Genomic DNA, 21,334 nt, shown 5'->3' on the forward strand with positions numbered 1-21,334 from the left:
CCTGGGCCTGTAGAGCCTTGCCACAAATCCGGGCCTGTGTAACTCTGGATGACAGTCTTCATAATCGTCTGTGTCTGTTTGTTGTTTCAGCCATACAGCCTTGAAGCAAAACAACCTTGTTCCAGCTGTTGATTGCGGGACTTGTAATGCTTAAAAATGTTTTCATTCTGCATTCTTTTTTGCAGTGATTATTACTCATCCATGAAGTCTGTGTATGATAACCTTCACAGTACTGCCCTCAGATGGCCAGGGGTGGTGAATTGTCCCTGCCTGAACTATACTATTCTATCTCTTTTGTCTCAAGGAAGGCAAGCTAATTATATTATATTAAATTTTTAAACTTGGAAACAAACCCCAATGCTCCTTCATAAGAAAGAGAGAATACTGTAGGTTGTGCTAAGTGGGCATATCTGTAAACCAGTATTTGGGGCACAGTGAACTTTGTGCTGCTACCAGAAATGTATAGTTGGTATTACCTGTAGATTACATAACCTCATGAACTGGGCAAAACATATTTTTCTTTTTGGCCTTAAATATAAATTTCCCTCAAGATACAGATGATAGTAAATACAATTAAACCAATACTATCTCCTCCTTTATTCAGTGTCTACCCTTTGTAAGGGCCTAATAGTTTGAACTTCTTCCACAGGTGTTTTAGCTGCTACTCTCCATAAGGGTACTGGCACATGTGATTATCCTTTATTCAGTGTCTAACCCTTGTAAGGGCCTAATAGTTGGAACTTCTTCCGGAGGTGTATTAGCTGCTACTCTCCATAAGGGTACTGGCACATGTGATTACTCATCCACAATACAGTATATCTTCGCTGTCACAAGCGACTATTCTCCTGCAAATGCTTTCCCACCAGTTATTATATAATGGGAAGACATATGCAGTACTTCATTTTCTGAAGTCACCTTATGCTGGCATCCCCATATTTCATTATAGACATTATTTTACATGGTTCAGGTGTTAATGTTTCAAACGTTAAGCAATACTGCTTTACACATATAAACTTGCTTCTCAACCCATCTATAACTTGGGATTTGAATGACACCAGGAGATATGAGTGCTGCAGCCGTAAGCCTGTAGAACAGTGATCCCCAACCAGTGGCTCACCAACCCATTGGATGTTGCTCCCAGTGTCAGGAATTGTTGGGGTTCAAACCCTTGTCTGCAGGGTGTTGGACAGTGCACTTTCCTGTTTAGCCACCAAAGGCTTTTTGCTAAATGCTGATAATAGTCTAAGTAACAATACCCCCTCTCTGTTGTTTTCTCAGTCTCCACCTCTAATCTTGTTAAGCCCAGGTGCTAACAATCTTGCTATCAAGACCCTATGTAAGCCAGTGCCTGCAATTCTATTGCTGGATCATTGACTGAAGTCTGTGTTCTAGTCCATTTTGTGCCCTGATTTGCCCTCTTGTTCCTGCTTGTCCCTCGGTCTGGACTAACAGGACTGAGGGACAAGCAGGAACAAGAGGGCAAATCAGGGCACAAAATGGACTAGAACACAGACTTCAGTCAATGATCCAGCAATAGGATTGCAGGCACTGCTTACTGATACTCAGCCTTTATTGTGATCTCCTGGTTTTGACCCCTAGTTCTGCAGACTTGTATTGCCTGCAGTCCGCCAAAGACCTCTCGTCTGTTTACACAGACTACCTTCAGCTTGCAGCCTGCCCCCGACCTCTGGCTTGTGGTGAAAAGTTTTTTTTGTTATGCTACACCTATAAGGCTAATGGCATAGTCACAGGTAATTTTTCCTGTTGGCGTCAATATGCTGGTGGAGTAAAGATGTTCCAACCTCTACCACCCCTCTAGCTGCACACACACAGAGCAGACTTTTTGTGCCTATCAGTGCACACAGATAGGATAGAGAAAATGACCCTCATGCCAAGGTTCAAGAGAGAAGAAACCAGAAGGGGGTTAAGCTTACAGAGAGGAAAGGAAGGTGTAAAACTTCAGTGTAGAGAAAGAAGAAATAAGCAGAGTGAGTAAAAATATATTTGTTAAAAAATAGGGCAGGGTTCATATATATTAAGTGGGTTATGTATTTAAAACCCAATCATCTTTCCTCCCTCCCGCAAGAATTACTTAATCTGTGTCAATGCCTTACCTAAGCAACAATGGAGCATGGCACCAGGGCCGGGTGCCCTAAGCAACCTGGCCGGCCACCATCCCCCCCTGCGCATGCGAGTGTGCCCGATCGTGTTGAAGGCCAGATCGACGGAGAGCAGGGGAGGCAGGGGTGAGCGACGGAGGGGAGGGAGAACAATGGAGGGGTGGTTGACAGAGGGAAGGAAGGGGAGTAAGACTGAGGGGTGCGAACACAGACTAGGGGTAGTCAAAGGACAATTTTAGAGGTAGCTACCCAGCACCCCCTATCATTGCGCCCTAGGCAGTTGCCTCTTCTGCCTACCCCTAGTTCCAGCCCTGTCTAGCACTTGCATCCAGGGCATTAAATGAATGAATTTAAAATACATTTGGTGTTTGCAAAAATGAATTTCATACCCTGGAAACAAAACCTTTACAACACTGGCATAATCCCAATGTGTGTGCAGTGTTACCCATTTATTTTGTTTAAGGGTGCCAACATTCTGGTCCCAATCAGCGCTGCGCAACATGTTGGGGTGTAAATGCACAGATGTCCAAGCTACTATCCTCCGGGTGTTGTTGAACTGGATTATCCTGGGAATTGTTCAACAGCAGATGTACAGCCAGAAAAAGGCTGGACACATCTATAGGGGCACTATCAGCAAAAGACCAGCAATGCTGCCCCCTTTCCGTTGCTGTTTGTAATAGGGAATGATTTAAAGTAGGATTTCTGAGGAGAAATCGCACTACAATAACAGCCTGTTAGCATACAAGCAGCCTGACTCGGATAAATATGACAGCCTCTGCATATGTCATTCATTGCGTCATAATAGGAAAACCTGGAAGATGATCACAGGCTGAGCATCCTTTTATACCCCCTACGTATGGACCTTTTCTTCCTTCCCACTCTCGCCTCAGCTGAAACGCACTGCCAGTCCAACAGCTATGGGCAGAATAACAGACATGCGGGAGGCTTCGAAATAGAGTACTTCCTAGCAATATGTATGGAATGGCTCCTCCTTGTTACCTGTAATTTTCCCCTTGCGCCTCCTTCACCCCACCTCAATTTCCCGTGGTGTCCTGGCTATTGATGCCTAGCACAGTGATGTGACAGAGGCAACAGTGGTGGAGGAGGAGAGAAGGAAACGATCAGATGGGAGGATTATAGCCCTGAACAGACTAAGAGCGAGTGAAAAACAACAGCTCTGGTGGTGGAGGAGGAGGAGGAGGAGAGAAGGAAACGATCAAATGGGAGGATTATAGCCCTGAACAGACTTAAGAGCGAGTGAAAAAAAACGAAGGTAGGAGGGGATACTAACCAGCAGGCTGGCAGGCAGCGTGGAAAGGAGACATTCATTGCACAGGGTCTCGCTGGACGTTAAACTGTGGGATTGTGCTGGAGGAAGGTGATCTGTAAAACAAGCGATTGCCCTCTGTGAACGCGAGCTGCAAGAGAAGCGAATAGGCATAGCACAGATAGAGGAGAAGGAAAAGCTCCATAATCTGATCGGGGATCGGCTAGTCACACGTCTACATTCGCAAACAGGTGCCAGAAAGCCCTTAGCTTAATTGATCACAGCCACTCACATTATCAGTCACTGGAGAGGACGCATTGTAGGCACATCCAGAACCGCTAAGAAAGAAAAGGCTATCTCATATATTTTTCTTCACACTGCCTATGCAATTAGGTCAAACAAGCAATCTTCCAGGAACGAACAGAAGGGAGAAATGAAGGACTATCTGGCTGTGTTTGGCGTTTGCAATTAAGAGAAGGAGCTGAACGTATGGCAACACTGTTATAGTCCTGGACATTGTTTTTGAGGGAGGGGGCCGCGAAAGGAGACCCCAAGTATCGATTTGACCTGCTTCCTTTCCCTCTCCCTTGCAATATGGCTGGTGCAAGAATTTGGGGTCTGATAAATCAGCGGCTTTCAGGGTGCCCTGTGTCTTTCTGTTAGCAATGGCAACCTGGAACGCATCTCAGATCATCTTAAATAGTATGAGCAACATCATTGAGAGCCCGCAATCCAAATCTCACCCCGTAATGGCGTCCAATGGGGCGTCCTTATTTATTCCAGTCACTATGGAGGTGCCTTGTGATCAGGGGACACGTATGTGGTGGGCATTCCTGGCCTCTTCTATGGTGACGTTTTTCGGAGGTCTGTTCATTATCCTGGTGTGGAGGACATTCAAATACCTGTGGACTGTATGTTGTCACTGTGGGGGCAAAAACAAGGTAACTTTTTGTCTGATATTTGTATGCGTCTGTTATTGAAGGGGCTTCGCATGAATTTGCTTGGCCATTTGGCCTAGGGTTTTAGTAGTGATGGTAGGGAGGAGGAGAGATGTAGGAATCTCTTTTGACAGAGGACAGCACTCGGCAAACATCATTTTTTAGACCACATACATATCTAGATGTATGTGTATTTCTGTTGATTAAACCATACTATGCACTTTATATTTTTTTATCACCGTTTTCTTCTGCTGCATTATACATGCATGCACTGTAAATACTGAAGCTTAGCTAGAGCCTGGTATTTCATCAAATGCACATAGTGGTCTTGGAGAGTAGACTGTTTATTGACCAAAAGATTTATCAAGATTTTTAATACCACTGGCACATTTGCAGCCCCTTGCTTTGTAAGAATACAAGTCCTTTAGAACTTACTAACAGCTGATGGAATTTATTACCAATAAAAGAAAAAAAATAATATACCGTAGTATTTATTACATTAAATAAAACAGTACATTTACAGTACATATACAGTGTAATAAATCATTGATATGTATATATATATATATATATATATATATATATATGCCCCCCACCCCCCTTCACTGGACAATTCCATCACCGTGAGTGAGCTTTTACATGCTGTTATTCTTACATTTCCATTTTGGAGGAACTACTTTATACACTGCTGGAGGTCTTTTGACAGGATATCACCAACAGATTTCCTTGTGTTTAAATCCAATTCTTATCTAGCCTGTATAAAACCTCCACCAGTTCCATATATATATATATATATATATATATATATATATATATATATATATATATATATATATATATATATATATATATATATATATATATATATATATATATATATATATATATATATATATAGTATTTCTGAAGGTACACACACTCTTACTCCTCAATCCACTCGTGGGTGCTTGGTCAAATGTCACATGTATTTTTGAAAATGGACCAGCACTCCAAGCGCGCATATATATATATATATATATATATCTCTCTCTCTCTCTCTCTCTCTCTCTCTCTCTCTCTCTCTCTCTCTCTCTCTCTCTCTCTCTCTCTCTCTCTCTCTCTCTCTCTCTCTCTCTCTCTCTCTCTCTCTCTCTCTCTCTCTCTCTCTCTCTGTCTCTCTCTCTATATATATATATATATATATATATATATATATATATATATATATATATATATATATATATATCCATATACATGGCCTGGGCCCATAATCTGTGATATAATGTGGAGCTACCTTTGCTGGGCCATTGGTGGCACTGTCATTTATAGTATGATTATTCATTTATGTTAACTGCAGTTTAATGGTCTGCCAGGTACATTTAAATGTATTGCACTGTTAGGCTTCATTTATAAAATTTGTATGCTTCAGAATCTCTAATGACATTTAAATAATTAAGCTACTATGTACAAGTAAAGAGCTGTGGCTCTTATTAACTTTATCTGCTGTGGCTCTTATTCACTTTATCTGCCGATGCACCATGTCAACATGTGCATAGTGTATTAACAGATGCAATATGATCAGTATAAAACTAAAATTTGGAAGGCGCACACCCAATTTTAAAAATCCTGAGGTGCTAATCCAATGGATACTGCCCATTTGAAGCCTCCTGACCAAATCCGTACAAAATAAGCATGAGGATTGCACACTCAATTGCTATAAAAAGTCAAAATCTGTTGCATCAAAATTTATATAAGCCAGCAGATAGCCTTACGCTATTTATATATTTTGCCCCTTGCGAAGACCACCCATGTGGTCGAAACGCATAAGGCTATCTGCTGGTTTATGTAAGTTTTGATGCAATAAATTTTGACTTTTTATAGCAATTGAGTGTGCAATCCTCATGCTTATTTTGTAGCAATCTAATCAGATCACCTTGGTCTGGCAAAACCCATCTCAGGCTCTGGCCTGGCATACACACCCCGATGTTTGGGTAGTATGAACTCTCCGACTAGATATAGCTTGGCCAACTCAAGTAGTTGTTAGGACCTGGCTGCATAGTGTAAAACAGGTATCCTATTATGAATATAATGGTTTTAATACTTACATGGGGATTAAAGGGTGTCAGAGGGTTGTTATACAAAATAGAAACTTGTCAACATGTATAAAAGCACATTTTCTCATAAATCTCATTAATCTTATTAATTAAGCATTTACTGTATTAACATGATCAATTACTCATAGTAAATAGGTTACTCCTATGAAGGAAATTGCTGATAAGTAAATTTTGACATCTGAGGTCCATTGAATATACAATGCATTTCCAAAAGTGTCTGGGCCACAGCCTATCCAACACCTCATTCAGAACCAAGGCAATAAATATGAATTTTTTGATACGATGGCTGCTATAATAGCTTCAACTCTTATGGGAAAGCTTTCCACTAGATGTTAGAACATTGTTGGGTTGATTTACTTACATTCAGTCACAAAATGATTAGTTAGGTTGGGCACTCATGTAGGGGAATAAGCCTGGCTCGCTGTAGGCATTCCAACTCATCACACAAGTATTGAGTTGGGTTGAGATCAGGGCTTTGTGCATGCTAGTCAATTTATTCTACTCCCAACCTTGCAAAGCAATTCAGAAGAGTATTATCATGTAGAAACAGGAAGATGACTACCCCACAATGGTGTCACAAAGTAGGAATGTCCACTAGCATTGGCATTGCACAGGCAGGTAAAGTTCTGTCACTCACCAAACTCAGACTCCATCATACTGGCAGATGGTGTTATGCCATTCAACACTCCAGAGAACATTTTTATTGTACTATAATATACTTCATTTGTTTCTGAGTCTTTTTATTTTAGTATGTATAGAATAGAATGTTTGATTCTTAGAATCTTTTCAATTGATCTTCATTTTGTTGTTAGATATTTTTAGATGAATATTTTGCCTTCCTCTTTTGCCTCCAGCTTTCCAGCTTTTAAATGGGAGCTACTGACCCCGGCATCACAAAATATTAATCTATGAGGATATAATACTGTTACTTTTTAATAATTTTCTTCCTATGTATGCCCTTTGCTATTCATCTTTTTGTCTTTCAGTTATACCTCTACCTGGTTGGGTAAACTGGGCCCTTGCAACCAGATACCTGCTGAAATTCTAAACTCGAATGCTGCTTAACACAAAACTAAATAATTTAAAAACCACAAAAAAAAAAATGAAAAGATTTTACATAATGTAAGTTAATTTAAAAGTGAACTACCCCTTAAGAACAAAGTGTGACATCACACAACTCTCCAACACAATTTCATCTGGCAATTATGTAATTTTATGTAAGGAATAATGTTATCCTGTCTATCTATCAATATTAAACCTTTACAGTTTTTTTCTTAGTACCATAAAACTTACATTTCCTCTTAAAATAATACCACATTAACAATCATCTGTACATGTATTTGTTGCTAGTGAAAATTTGTAAGAAACTAACAAGGTTTATGGTGCCCAACCATATTTATTTCTTACCTGGGACTACTGCATGTAATGTGTTTTACATGCAGTAATTTATACATAAGTGCAGGGGGCTGGTATTGTTGGACTCTTCATCACCGCTGGAATAGGCGATAACCCACCAGTTGATGAAGCATTCATGGACTTTACACTGCAACTTTCCTCCCATTAATTATAATGAAGTTCCCAGTGGTGTCTGTTACTCAGGATATTTAGTAAGCAATGTTGAAAGATACAGATGTGACATAGTTTCTACGAAGTATACGTAACAATATTTTATAGTAGAAGAAGCCAAATAATAATCAAATATATTAGTTCTGTCCATCTTGTATTAAATAGCATTACCATGAAGTCATTAGAACGTTTACTTCTGTATCATATTCTACATTGCAGCAGCATACTGCAGCAAATGGAATATATTGCAGACTATGAGTTGTGCTATGTGAGTTACTGTATAGGTTTTAATAGGCTCTGGTGGGTACTCCTTTTTCTTTGTCTTTTGTCAGCTGCAGAATTTAGTATTTGGATGATGAATCTAGAGATTTAAGGCACTTTGCCAAATTGCTAATTTTGATGTGATATTTTCAGCAGAGAGGGATGGGTACAAGAGGGCAATCGCTGGAAATGTGACATCACATTTGCCCCACCCAAGAGCCTGTTGTGATCGAATCACAAAGAGTACTGCATCATTGCAGATCTTGAATGAGTAACATATTAAGCATTATTTGTACACTGCATTTCCCCATAGCAGCCTTTTTGAAATAAAGCCTGATGAAAAAAATAAAATCTGCTTCTGGTAACTGAAGAGTGTTGTTTTATATTGGATTGGCATACGTTTATACTGTACATAAACCAAATTTCCAGGGCTAACAATACAAACTGTGAACTGTACAAAAACGACGTGAGGACCTCTTTTACTTAATAAATAATACTGGGAATATTATATGAAAGAACAGTATAGAAAGCCAAGTATTGTTTGTAAGTGAAAGCAAGAGGTAGACACGCTTGTCTTTGTGCCTAGTATAAACCAGGGCTCACCCTTCTGGTGCTCCAAAAAGGATGTTTACATTAACCCATTTCATGATTTTACCATTCTTAATTGCCTCAGATGGATGGAACATTTGCAGCTCTCTCCCTCCCCAAGATTTCTATCATCCAACCTTCTTGGAGACAGTTGCTAGGTAGCCCTGTTGTGTCATAGCCCTGTAGGATCAGAATAAAAAAAATCAACTCACAGAATCTAGAGGCAGTATAGCATACAATGTGTTCTGGAATAGGGGATTTTTGGTTATTTGTATGATTTTTTTATTGGCATTATCTTTCAACAGACCTCTACATATTAAAACATTTAAGCAAATATCTGATTGGTTGCTATGGGTAATGGAATTGGTGCAATTGAATACCTATGTTCTTAAGTCAGCTCCTTTGTATTATATTAGAAGGCAAGAAACAAATTCATAATTTTTTAATTTGGCTAAAGATGTGTTGCCCTATCCTATTATTACGGCTCTTACACCTGGATGTTTAATGTGCCGCTGTTCTTCTTTATTTTGCCTCTACAGACAGTACCATTTTGAAGCTCTGAATACATACAAGACATAACTAGCTGTATCACATATCTGTTTATCTGTGACCATATTGGTACAGTCTCCTTAAGATAAAATGGGCATGCCCAGATTTGTGGCAAGGCCACAAAGACCCGGGCCTAGGGCAGCAAAATTTCAGGGACGGCATGCCGCCCAGCCACATCCTGAGAAGCACAGGGGAGCTGCAGCTCCCTAGTGAACCGGCGCAAATGTTTGTGCTCTCGCGTGCTCAGGGAGTGGTGTGCGAAACTGGGTGGGCGTTAGGGGCCTAGGGGCACCGATGGAGGAAATCCAGGCCTGAAAATAGGCTTAGATAGTGTGTGTTCCTGGTGGTGGGAAAAAAGCTACCATATAGGAATGCAAGAATTAATGATCAAGCCTTAACATTTATCTGAGGTTTACCATGCAGATAACATTTGTTCAGCTGCTCTTAATTCATTCAACCACCCAATAAAATTAAGTGTGCCATACTGCTTATCAAGAACTGCAGCCTTGATCAACTTTACATATTCTCCCATCTCCTCAGGTGGGTGGGAGACAGCATTTGTCAGAGACGGCCAGGAGCTGTCTGTGAGCAGCACAGTGTTCAAAATTGTCCCTAGTACAAGCTAACATTATAGCAGTGGCTATAGTTCTTCTATAATCTTATGATAAAGACTTCAAAATATTCTACTCTGTGTCTTATTCATTTAAAACATGTGTTCCAGTTTTATATAAAGGCAAACTTTTTTTCCAAGTAAAATGATAAATTCAGCAGTTTGTGTTTGTTGTGTTTCCAACTGGCCGCTTTAAAGTAAGCTTTTGTAAAACACCATATGAGGGATGCCTTAAAATTCTGTTCTAAATGTACACAACTAGTTATAAATTACACACACATCCTCTAACAGGTATGTTTTAATATAATTAAAGGAGAAGGAAAGTCTGTTTGCACTTGGGGGTGCCAAATGTTAGGCACCCCCAAGTGATTGTAATGACTTACCTGAAACCCCGGGCCAGTGCTCCTATCGGCAGAAAACTGCACTGACCCGGGGTTATTCCGGTGAGCACAGACGTCTTCTTTCTTTAAATTTCCCCGGGCAGACACATGTGCAGTAGAACGAAATAGCTGACTTTTTGTTTAAAGTTTGGCTTTTCGTTCTACTACGCATGCGCAACTAAGCGAAGAAAGAGGAAGCAGGAAGAATATCTCTCTGTGGTGCTCACTGGTATAACCCCGGTGAGCACCGGCCTGGGGCTTCAGGTAAGTCAATACAATCACTTGGGGTGCTTAACATTTGGCACCCCTAAGTGCAAAGAGACTTTCCTTCGCCTTTAAGTATATATTACACTATATTAAAAGAAGTGTTTTGCTGTGGTATATTCTGAAAGCAGAATGTTTTTAAATCATGTCATAGTATAGAATATTTATGAACACAGTACTGTAATGAAGTGCTTTGTGTCAGTGGGCTAAAACAAAAAGCTAATTAAGATGATTATGTCCGCCATCTGCCCAATATTAGCTGAACCAATCAAGTGTCCTCACTCTATTTACTCTAAGGGGACCATAACCTTTGATTAAAGACATACTTAGGACTGTCACTATGTTCCCTCTAAGCTGTGTGTTCATGGACATGTACACAGGTGGCAACAATGAACAGAATACATTTAGTACACAGAGGGGCAAATTCACTAACGCGCGAAGCGCCGAACGCTAGCGTTAATTCGCTAGCGTTGGGCATTTTCGCTACTGCGCAAATTCACTAACGAACGCTGGCGTAGTTTCGCTAGTGTTACTTCGCAACCTTACGCCAGGCGAATCTTCGCTAGCGACGAAACTACGCAAATTCACTAACTTGCGCAGTGTAGCGAACGCTAGCTTTTACGCTACACTTCCTTCGCCACCTCAGACCTGGCGAAGCGCAATAGAGTAGATATGGATTGTTAAAAAAAAGTCAACATTTTTTCTAAGTCCCAAAAAACGCTGGCGTGTTTTCTACATGATGGCTGATCGAAGATCGAAAATTTTTTGGGGCTCCCCTTCCTCCCCCCTACATTTCCTGACTCATGGCAGTGGGCACATGTGTAGGGCAAAATAAAATTTTTATTTGCAGATTTGAAGGTTTTCTAGGCATTTGTAGTGCAGATACGTGTTCCTCCATTGAAATTTGAATTTGGCGCCGTATGCAAATTAGCCTTCGCTAGCGCAACTTCGCTTTATATAGCGAAACAACGCTAGCGCAACTCCGCAACCTTACGCTACCCCTGTGCGCAACTTCGGATTTTAGTGAATTTGCGAACCGCTGGCGAAGTGCGGCGAAGTGCGGCGAAGTTGCGCCTGGCGCAACTTCGCATCTTAGTGAATTTGCCCCAGAATGTTTAGTTATCTACTTAAAACTAAGTAATTGCAACAGTTGATACAATGTGTAGTGTTTTGTTGCTGTGCAATCCACTAAATCTTGTGATATATTCACCAGTCTGCACCCAAGTTTCATAATAAATAGTTGCAGATTTTTTTCTTTCAACATATGCCATATATATGCAGATTTGGAGCAAACTGCTTACCTATGTGGCAGTTGTGAGCAAGTTGCTCTTTAGAGGCTGATGTTAGAGTTAAAGAACAAGAAATTGCAACACTGCGGTTGATTAACAAACTTGGGAGGAGTCTCTTGTTAACTGAACAGGACCTAGTGGGGTCAGATAGTTTAGGGGAACATAATAATGATGAGGCAGTTAGCTGGGTAACAGTTAGAAGATCTAGTGTGGCAAAAGGAAAAGGGAGGTTGATCAGGGGTTCATACATTACCAACTGATTTTATTAACATTATTATTAACATGTATTTATATAGCGCCAACATATTGCGTAGCACTGTATTTGCCAGATTGTGTGAAGAAGATGGGAGTGTGAACTCTGGATTGGCAGTTCTAGATGAGGCAGATCTCTCTAATAGCCTAGAGACCAGTTTCTCTAGTAGTGGTGGGGAGGCAAGCGGAGCTAGGCCAAAACAGATTGTGGTTATAGGAGATTCAATTATTAGGAAGTGGAAGTGTCATCCGGATTGCTACAACTGAACAGTTTGCTGTCTTCCTGGCGCCAGGGTTCAGCATGTGGTTGATCTGGTAGACCAATTATTGGATGGTGCTGGTCATGTCCCAGCTGTCTTAGTACATATTGGTACTTATGGCAAAATAAGATGGATGACCTTAAAGTGGACCCGTCACCCAAAAAAATTATTTCAAATCCTATTTTATCATGTTAGTCAAGCAAAATTACCTTTAATTACACTATATAAATTATTTGAATCTTGTTTCCTTCAGTCTGGGACTCATAATTATAACAAGCAGGCAGGAGCCATTTTGTGGACACTGTTATTAAGACAAGCCTTGCATCATCTCAGAATCTTGTTTGTGCACCAGAATGTGGGACCTGATGTCCATCCCCATGCCCTGGTTACACAATTAAATGGTTAAGAGAACTGGGGGAATGTAGGGAGAGCAGTGACACCTAGAAAGTGCCTAATGGAAAGTGAAAGTAATTGCTTGACCCGCCTCTATGCCTAGGCATAGAGGAGGGGCAGGCAATATTTGATTGAATTAATATTTTTAAATGAGTTTACAACAGCTATGAACGCTTTAATAAAAAAAAGAAATTGGATTTCATATTTAATTTGAAAAGGACTTTTATTATACAGATTTTTATGTCTGGGTGACGGGTCCACTTTAAAGAATTAGTTTAGGGATTTAGGCTTGAAGATTAATGGAAGTTCTTCCAATGTAATTTTTTTCTGAAATTTTGTCTGTCCCACGTGCATGTTTAGGAAGACAGCCGGAGATTAGGGAGTTAAAGGAGAACTAAACCCCCCAATAAGAAAAAACACATCTACTACCCTAGATAGTCCCTGCTTCCTACCCTCATAGTGAATTATTACAGAAAGTGCCCTTGGACAGCATGCTCACTTATTTATGCAGTGTAGTGCAGCGGAGCTCATGGGTGCCATCTTCGGATCCTTTTTCTTCCTTTCCGCAGTTCATTGAACTTTTTGGCACATGCACAGTTTGTAGGAATACTGGACTGCTCCAGCTGCGCATGCTCCAAATACGGAGTTCCCTTACCGAAGAAGACAGAAAACCTGGAAGATGGCGCCCATGAGCTCCGCTGCACTACTCTGCAAAAATAAATAAACATGCTGCCCAGGGGCACTTTCTGGAATAATGCGCTATGCCGGTAGGATGCAGGGAGTGTGGGGGGGGGGTTTAGTTCTGCTTTAATATGTAGCTTAAGTCTTGGTGTAGGAAGGAAGGGTTTGGGTTCCTAGAGCATTGGGCTGATTTTCCTTGGGGTAAACTATGAAGTCATGAAGGATTGCACTTCAATGGAAGGGGGTCTGCTGTGCTAGGGGAAAGAATGGCTAAGAGGTTAGAGGAGTGTTTAAACTGGGCAAGGGGCGGGGTGAGCCAGAGTATTATGGGGAAGCTAGAGTAGATTAGTAAGTGGTCATGGGGAGGAGTGAGGGAACTTGGGAAATCCTTCTGTTACAAGAAAAACAAACTAATATTAACTTTAAATGTAATTCTTCATTAAATAAAGTAAATATCAGAGGGAAAAGTAGTAACCTATGATATAATTAGTATTACTCAGACCTGGTGGGATAAAACATGTGACTGGGCTCTCAATTTAAATGGGTACACCCTTTTTAGGAGGGACAAAGGGATTAAAAAAGGTGGAGGAGTTTGTCTTTATGTAAAACCTGAATTAAAGCGTGCTGTAAAGAAATAACCATGGATGGCACTGGGGAGGGTGTGGAATCCCTTTGGGTTAAAATTTCAACTGGGCAAAGCTACTAAGTTATCATTGGTGTATGCTACAAACCACCTTGAATAAGTGACGAGATTGGGGCCCAACTACTATTATAAATGGAGGCTGCTGTGCAACTAGGTCAAGTTATTATTATTGGTGACTTCAATTATCCAGACCAGGGCTGTCCAACTAGTGCCCAGCCTGACCCCCCCCCCTTATGTGGCCTCCACATCAAAGTCTGCCTGCTGTGTCTGTTTACCATTTGTAAACTTTAAAAGGTATCACTACACCTCTGTTGTTCACACTCTAAAGATGTACTGTTCACACCTGAGACTAAGACTGAAAACGCCCACATTGTTCACCTGTTCACACATTATGCAAAATGCTAATGGGGCACCAGCACTGTGTCACTGTATGTAGTACATATTATAGTGGTCCTGTCTCCTGCTCTGTTCTGTCTTCCCTATGCTCCCTGTGTCACTGTGTGTGTCATATTTTGCCTGCTCTTTGTACCCTGTGTTTGCCATACTCTGCCTGACCTATGATCCCAAATAGAACATAAGCCTGTTTTTTTTTCTGGGGGTTTGTTAGGATCTGGAAATTATTATTAGGGGCCCCTAAGGTGTTTAATCATATTCAGGGGTACTGTATTATACACAGGGGAGGTGGAGGCATATGGATTGTATGCATATGGGTATGTCTTAATATGACAACTTTTTTCACATATGAGTGGCATCCCTGACGATCATGGTAGTTTGGCACCCTAGGCAAGAGCTTCAATCAGCGCCCACCTGTAATGCATTACAATCCCTCCTTACCATGATGGTTTTTAAATAAAGAAAACAAGAAAATGTACAACACTTTTTCATTTATATTACTACCCCCTGTACCAGCAAGCCCAGCAGCCATCCATAATACAGCCCTCGTACCTGTGCCAGCACCCATTCATCATACTGCCCCCCATACCTGTGCCAGTAGCCATGCATTATACTGCTCCCCCATACCTGTACCAGCAAGCTCAGCAGCCATCCATCATACAGCCCTCCAGCAGCCATCATATTGCCCCCAATCTTTACCTGTGCCAGCAGCAGCCAAAAATAAACCTTTTCATATCATATTGCCCCCAAGTGCCAGCGTTCAGCCCAGCAGCAACAGCAAACATATGGCCCCCAGCCCAAATCTGTACCTGGCTGTGCCAGCAGGAGGCTTCACAGTAATAGAAAGAATGTCTTCAGTTCAGTGCAACTGTGCAAGGCTGAGAGCAGCAACCTCGAGCCACACCGAGCAGGCTGCCAGCTCTCTGCCTCTCTCTGCCACCCAATCGCATCAGTGACATCATTGACGGTATACGCACGTCGCGCTGCACCGCACAGAATGAGCTAGGGAGAAGGTGAGGGAGGGGAATTCCACCTGACTGAGTGACCATGATTACTGAAACAAATTATTAAATAAACACTTGAAAAAATGAAACCCCCCCATTAAAAGTGCACCCCTCAATGATGGCGTCCTAGACAGCCGCCTACTCTGCCTACCCCTAGTTCCAGCCCTGATCCCTGCAGTGAGCACCAACCATCTGTTTTTTTTGGTGTGCTATTAATGTGGATATAGTCTTGCGGTAATATGATTGTGGTTTAATGTGGATGTGGTTTAAAAACAGGGAGTGGCTAACACTGGCTTCCCTTATCAGCCCTCCACCATGTAGATTAGAAATATTCCGGCCCTCTGTACCATATAAATTGGACAGCACTGATCCAGACAATGACTGGGGTAGTGGGGTTGCCAAGTTGGAAAAAACAGGGTTGTAAATGTGATTATTGACAACTTTTTATTTCTGCTAGTTTAAAAACTTACTAGGAATGACTCTCTTTTGGACCTGCTAATAACTAATAATACTGAACTCATCTCTAGCATTTGCGTGGGTGAACATTTAGGGAATAGTGATCATAACATTTCCACCTTTGAGATTATGTTGCAGAAACAACTCTATAAAGGAGTAACTAAAACACTAAACTTTAGACGTGGAAACTGCCAGAATAGGGGCATCTCTGCATCAAATTTACTGTATTACACACTGAAGAAAAATGTGATGTCTTAAAAATGCTGCTTAATAAATATACTGTACATGTCAGTATATTCCCCTTGTAAGCAAGAAATTTAGTCGCAAAGCAAAACCTTTGTGGTTTGACAGAATTGTTGGTGTTGGTAAGAAAAGACGTGCTTTTAAAGCTTTCAAGTTAGCTGGGACAGCTGAAATGTTTGTCAGCTATAAAGATGCCAATAAATCATGCAAAAAAGTTGAAAAAAAAAATCTATATGGGAAAGGGTATTGAAGCAAGGAGTAAAATGAACCCCAAATTATTTCTTAAATATGTAATTAGAAAAAAAATAAACAGATTGGGGTAGAACCATTGTTGTCAGAGGGGGGTCAGTTGAGAACAGAGCAAAAGCTGAGATACTGAATCTGTCTACCACAAATGAGGAACCAAGTAATGAAGGTTTCCTTCTTAAAAGTCCCAATTCTATTAATACAACAAATGATGCATGCTTCACACAAGGGGACATTCAAAAGAGACTAGAACATGTTAAGATAAACAAAGGTCCAGGACCAGATGGTATTCATCCCAGGTTATTAAACAAACTTAGGTCTGTCATTGCCAAAACTGTTAATTTTTCAGGATTCATTGAGGTCTGGCATGATGCAGAGGAACTGGTGAATTGCTAATGTGGTGCCGCTATTCAAAAAGGGATCTCGTTTCAAAACTATAGACTGGTTAGTTTAACGTCAGTGGTAGGAAAGGTTTTCGAAGGGTATAAAGGGATAAAATACTTGACTTCATTGCAAATCATATTACTATGAGTTTTTGCCAGCATGGTTTTATGTGTAAACGATCTTGCCAAATAAATGTAATTGTCTTTTATGAGGAAGTGAGCAGGAACCTCAACTATAAGTTACATGCAGGATGTTGCCACTTTGCAGAGTGACTTGACTATATTAGAAAACTGGGCAACAAACTGGAAAATGAGGTTCAATGTTGATAAATGCAAGGTTATGCACTGCAGAAATAACATAAATATGTTATACACTAAATGGCAGTATGTTGGGTGTTTCCGTAATTGAGAAGCATCTAGGGATTTTTATAGCTAAAAAGTTGTCTAATTACAGACAGTGTCAATCTGTGGCTACTAAAGCAAATCAAGTACTGTCTTGCAAAAAAAAAGGCCATTAACTCAAGGGATGAAAACATTTTGCCTCTGTATAGGTCCCTGGTAAGGCCTCCCCTTGAGTGTTCAGTGCAGTTTTGGGCTCCGTTTCTTAAAAAGAATATACATGAGCTGGGGAGAGTGCAGAGACATGCAACTAAACTGGTTAAAGGGATGGAAGATTTAAGTTGTGAAGGTATTGTCAAGGTTGAGGCTGTTTTCTGCAGAGAAAAGACGCTTGCAAAGGGAACATGATTACTCTTTATAAGTACATTAGAGGGCATTATAGACTGCTAGCAGGAGATCTTTTTTCCATAAAATGGATCATCAGACCAGTGGCCCGCTTGAAATTTGCTATACGGCGGCCACAAATATACTGCAGCCACAAATATACTGAGAATGCTTCTCTATCGGCAATAGTCATCGGTGGCAAAAACGGCACATTGCTTAATTTTTCCGAAGTCATTTGTAGTTGCCTTGTGTAGTTCTTGTACTAACTAGAATTTCCACTTAACCCAGCTAGTTTGAATATTTTTGTTATTATGTGTTGCCCATACTTTGTTCTTCTAAAAATGTACAACAAGAGCGCAAAACTTTAATGTACATTTTAAAGGGGTGGTTGGCAAACTTTTAGTACGTTATAGGATGGCAAATTCGAAATAACTTTTCACTTGGCCTTAATTTTTTTTCTTTTTTATAGTTTTTTAATTATTTGCCTTTCTTCTCTTCTGCTAATAAATGGGGATAACTGACCCTATCTAAAAACAAATACTAAGTCTACAAATGTATTGTTATTGCTAATTTTTTATTACTCTTCTTTCTCATAAGGCCTCTCCTATATTCTCTCATATTCCAGTGTTGTATTTAAATCAATGCATGATTACTAGGGTAATTTGGATCCCAGCAACCAGATGAAATTGCATACTGGAGAGCTGCTCAATAAAAGCTGAAAAACCACAAATAATAAAAAACGAAGCATTGTGTATTAGTGCAGGTTTACCCACGGGTCGGGAGGGTTTGGGTTTACTTACTGTTTATGTGATTTTTAGTAGACTTACGGTATGAAGATCCGAATTACGGAAAGATACGTTATCCGGAAAACCCCAGGTACCGAGTATTATGGATAAAAGGTCCCATACCTGTATCAGTAGTCAGCTGTCCTCCAGCCAAGACTCTAATAACAGCAATTCTTTACATGTTTTGTAAAAATCATACCTGAGAGGAAGAATCATTTAAGAATGCAAAACATTGTGGGAATAGTAGAAAGACAAGTAGTATAAGAAATAGCAAAGGATAGAAATATTGCCCTGCGCTCCTTTAACACCAGCCTCTTCAAAGCCAAACAAACATACTTTACTTCACTCATTAACTCCCTTTCTAAAAAACCAGCACAACTTTTCTCCACCTTTAACACTCTCCTTTCCCCTTCTCCACCCCCTCCATCCACATCTGTCTCTGCTCAAGATATTGCTGAGCACTTCAAAAACAAAATTGACACTATCAGAAGGGACATTACACTCAGGCCCGGATTTGCGGCAAGGCCGCATAGGCCCGGGACTAGGGCGGCAAAAAAATAGGGGCGGCATGCCGCCCAGCCGCCGTTCAACTACACCAGCTGCGCCGGCGTTATTTCGCCGGCGCACTGGGAAGGCGGGCGCTAGGACCGGATCAGCCCGATATTGCCCACCTCAAGGTGGGCATATCGGGGAGAGATCCACTCGTTTGAGAACATCGCCAAACGAGCGGATCTCTCAGTGTATGGGCACCTTAAGGTAGAAAATCATCTGTAAGCATGAAACAATATTGATGGTGTGACATTACAAATTATTAGATATATTTTATATTTTGAAAGTGCTAAATTACAGGTATATAGTTACAGGGTATTCATTTCCTGCTGCTGAGCAAGTAGCCTCGGCACCGAAGAGGTTAAAATGCTGTTGCACATAAATAATTTATGCTCGCAAGGCAAACTAGCGTGAGGAAGTAAATTATAGATGTGTTGCTCGTTATGAATTAATCAGGATATGCAGGTAGACTGAAGCATTGGCTAATATGTAGCTTTCTTCTCCTTAAATTTTGTGGTGGGAGATCACTAGGGTAATCATGATGTCTCAAAAATAACAGAGGATAAGAACTGAAAAAGTTTATATAGATGTTTCTAGTAATGCATTTTAAAGAAAATTGGTATAAGTACAGATGAGCATTCCATAGTGATTTGAAATGTATTTTTAAAGTTCTGAAGCATTTATACACTAAATTTTAAATGCAGTTACCTATAGGGTTGGCATATTTCCCCTAACCATACAGTACAGGTATGGGACCTATTATTCAGAATGCTCGGACCTGGGGTTTTCCAGATATTAATATTTCCGTAATTTGTGTGGTGTTTATACAAATGGCCTGTGTTCAGACATACTGTGCATACTTCCTGGACAGCTTAAAAGTGAAAGTTACTGTTGTGTAATGCCTGCATGAGTCTCTGCTAATAAAGCACTTTTATACTCTACTCATCCTCGGCTACCCAAAACATAACAGATTGGCGACAAGGATGGCTCTTCTACCTCTGCAGCTGCCTGCACCTTTTCTTCCAAACCCTGGTGAGCCTACCATACCTTTTACTGCTTGGATCCGTATGTTTGAAAATTACACTATTGCTGCTGACAAAGGGGAGATTTCTGCTGCTAGAAAGCGTGTTTTACTTATTCACTGCCTGGGAGCAGAGGGACAGCGTATATTCTATACATTACCATTAGCTGATGATACTTAGGAAACTGCTCTTACTGCTATAAAGAACTTTTTAGTGCCAATGTGTAAATGTGGTTGCTGAAAGAAAGAAATTCCGCCAATGTGGACAATGTAATGGCAAATCCACAGATAAATTTGTAGCAGCTTTGAGAGAGCTGGTTGTTACCTGTGAATCTGGGAATCTAACAGATGAAATTCTAAGAGACCAAATAGTGGAAAAAACAAACTCACCTCGCATTAGAGAGAGACTGCTCCTAGAGCAGGATTTAACCTTTGCAAAGGCTATTACAGGTGGAAAAAACAAACTCACCTCGCATTCGAGAGAGAGACTGCTCCTAGAGCAGGATTTAACCCTTACAAAGGCTATTACAGTTGCTAGCCAAATTAAAACAGCAGTGGCAGTAGGTAAAACTCTCAGTCAGGGAACTGCTGGGAATGTACAGATTGTGAATTCAACACTGTGGCGTAATAATACACAGTCACAGGCAAAATACAGTGCTAAGGAAAGGGATTCACCTACACTGCAAAACCGTGCAGCAAATACAAATAGAAAATACTGCTTGTGCTGTGGTTCAACGAACACACTGCAAATCGTGTTACATGTGCTGCAAAAGCTAAATGATGCCGCAACTGCACAAAAGTAGGACATTTTGCTAAGATCTGCCGTAGTTCTGCTAAAGATGTTCATGAAGTCACTACTACAAATGTTACAGTATTAAGTGTGGATAAAGCTGGAATAAGGGTACTGCTATACTTGAAAGGGATCTCTTTGCTGCATTAAACCTAGAATTAGTTGATGGTCTCATTACTACAGCACCAGTGCCTGCCACACAGCCAGTGTCTAAAATTTCACCACAAAGCAACACTTCACTGGGTTATGCAAACAACTTTGTACACAAAGTTAAGTTGAGACCAGATGTAAAACCAGTACCATTTCCTGATTCAGCATGGGAAAAACTTGCTATCAATATTGTCGGTCCTTTTACAGATGCTCCTATAGATTGTAGATTTGCTATAACCTTGATAGACTATTACAGTAAATGGCCTGAAATTGCATTTGTTTCTCATATAACATCAGCTACAGTAATAACATTTCTACAGTCTTCAGTAGAGAAGGTAATCCAAAGGAGTTAATATCAGACAACGGCCCACAGTTTGTCTCATATGAGTTTGAATTCTTTCTGAAAGAGAAGAATATTGTCCATAGGAAATCTTCAG

At 40.6% G+C, this 21,334-nt stretch overlaps 1 protein-coding gene across 17 annotated transcripts in view; it reads left to right on the forward strand.

Annotated features, from left to right (window-relative positions):
* The first annotated feature begins 2,912 nt into the window (after positions 1-2,912).
* kcnma1.L (potassium calcium-activated channel subfamily M alpha 1 L homeolog) overlaps positions 2,913-21,334 on the forward strand; it is a 673,250-nt gene continuing 654,828 nt past the window's right edge. For 5 of the 17 annotated variants that reach the window (XM_018240308.2, XM_041568335.1, XM_041568336.1 and 2 more), the window contains exon 1: positions 2,917-4,328. In XM_018240308.2, coding sequence (XP_018095797.1) covers positions 4,053-4,328 — 276 coding nt within the window. In that variant the 5' untranslated portion in view covers positions 2,917-4,052. 17 annotated transcript variants of the gene reach the window in all.

The sequence above is a fragment of the Xenopus laevis genome, chromosome 7L (genome assembly GCF_017654675.1).
Source record: "Xenopus laevis strain J_2021 chromosome 7L, Xenopus_laevis_v10.1, whole genome shotgun sequence".
NCBI lineage: Eukaryota > Metazoa > Chordata > Amphibia > Anura > Pipidae > Xenopus > Xenopus laevis.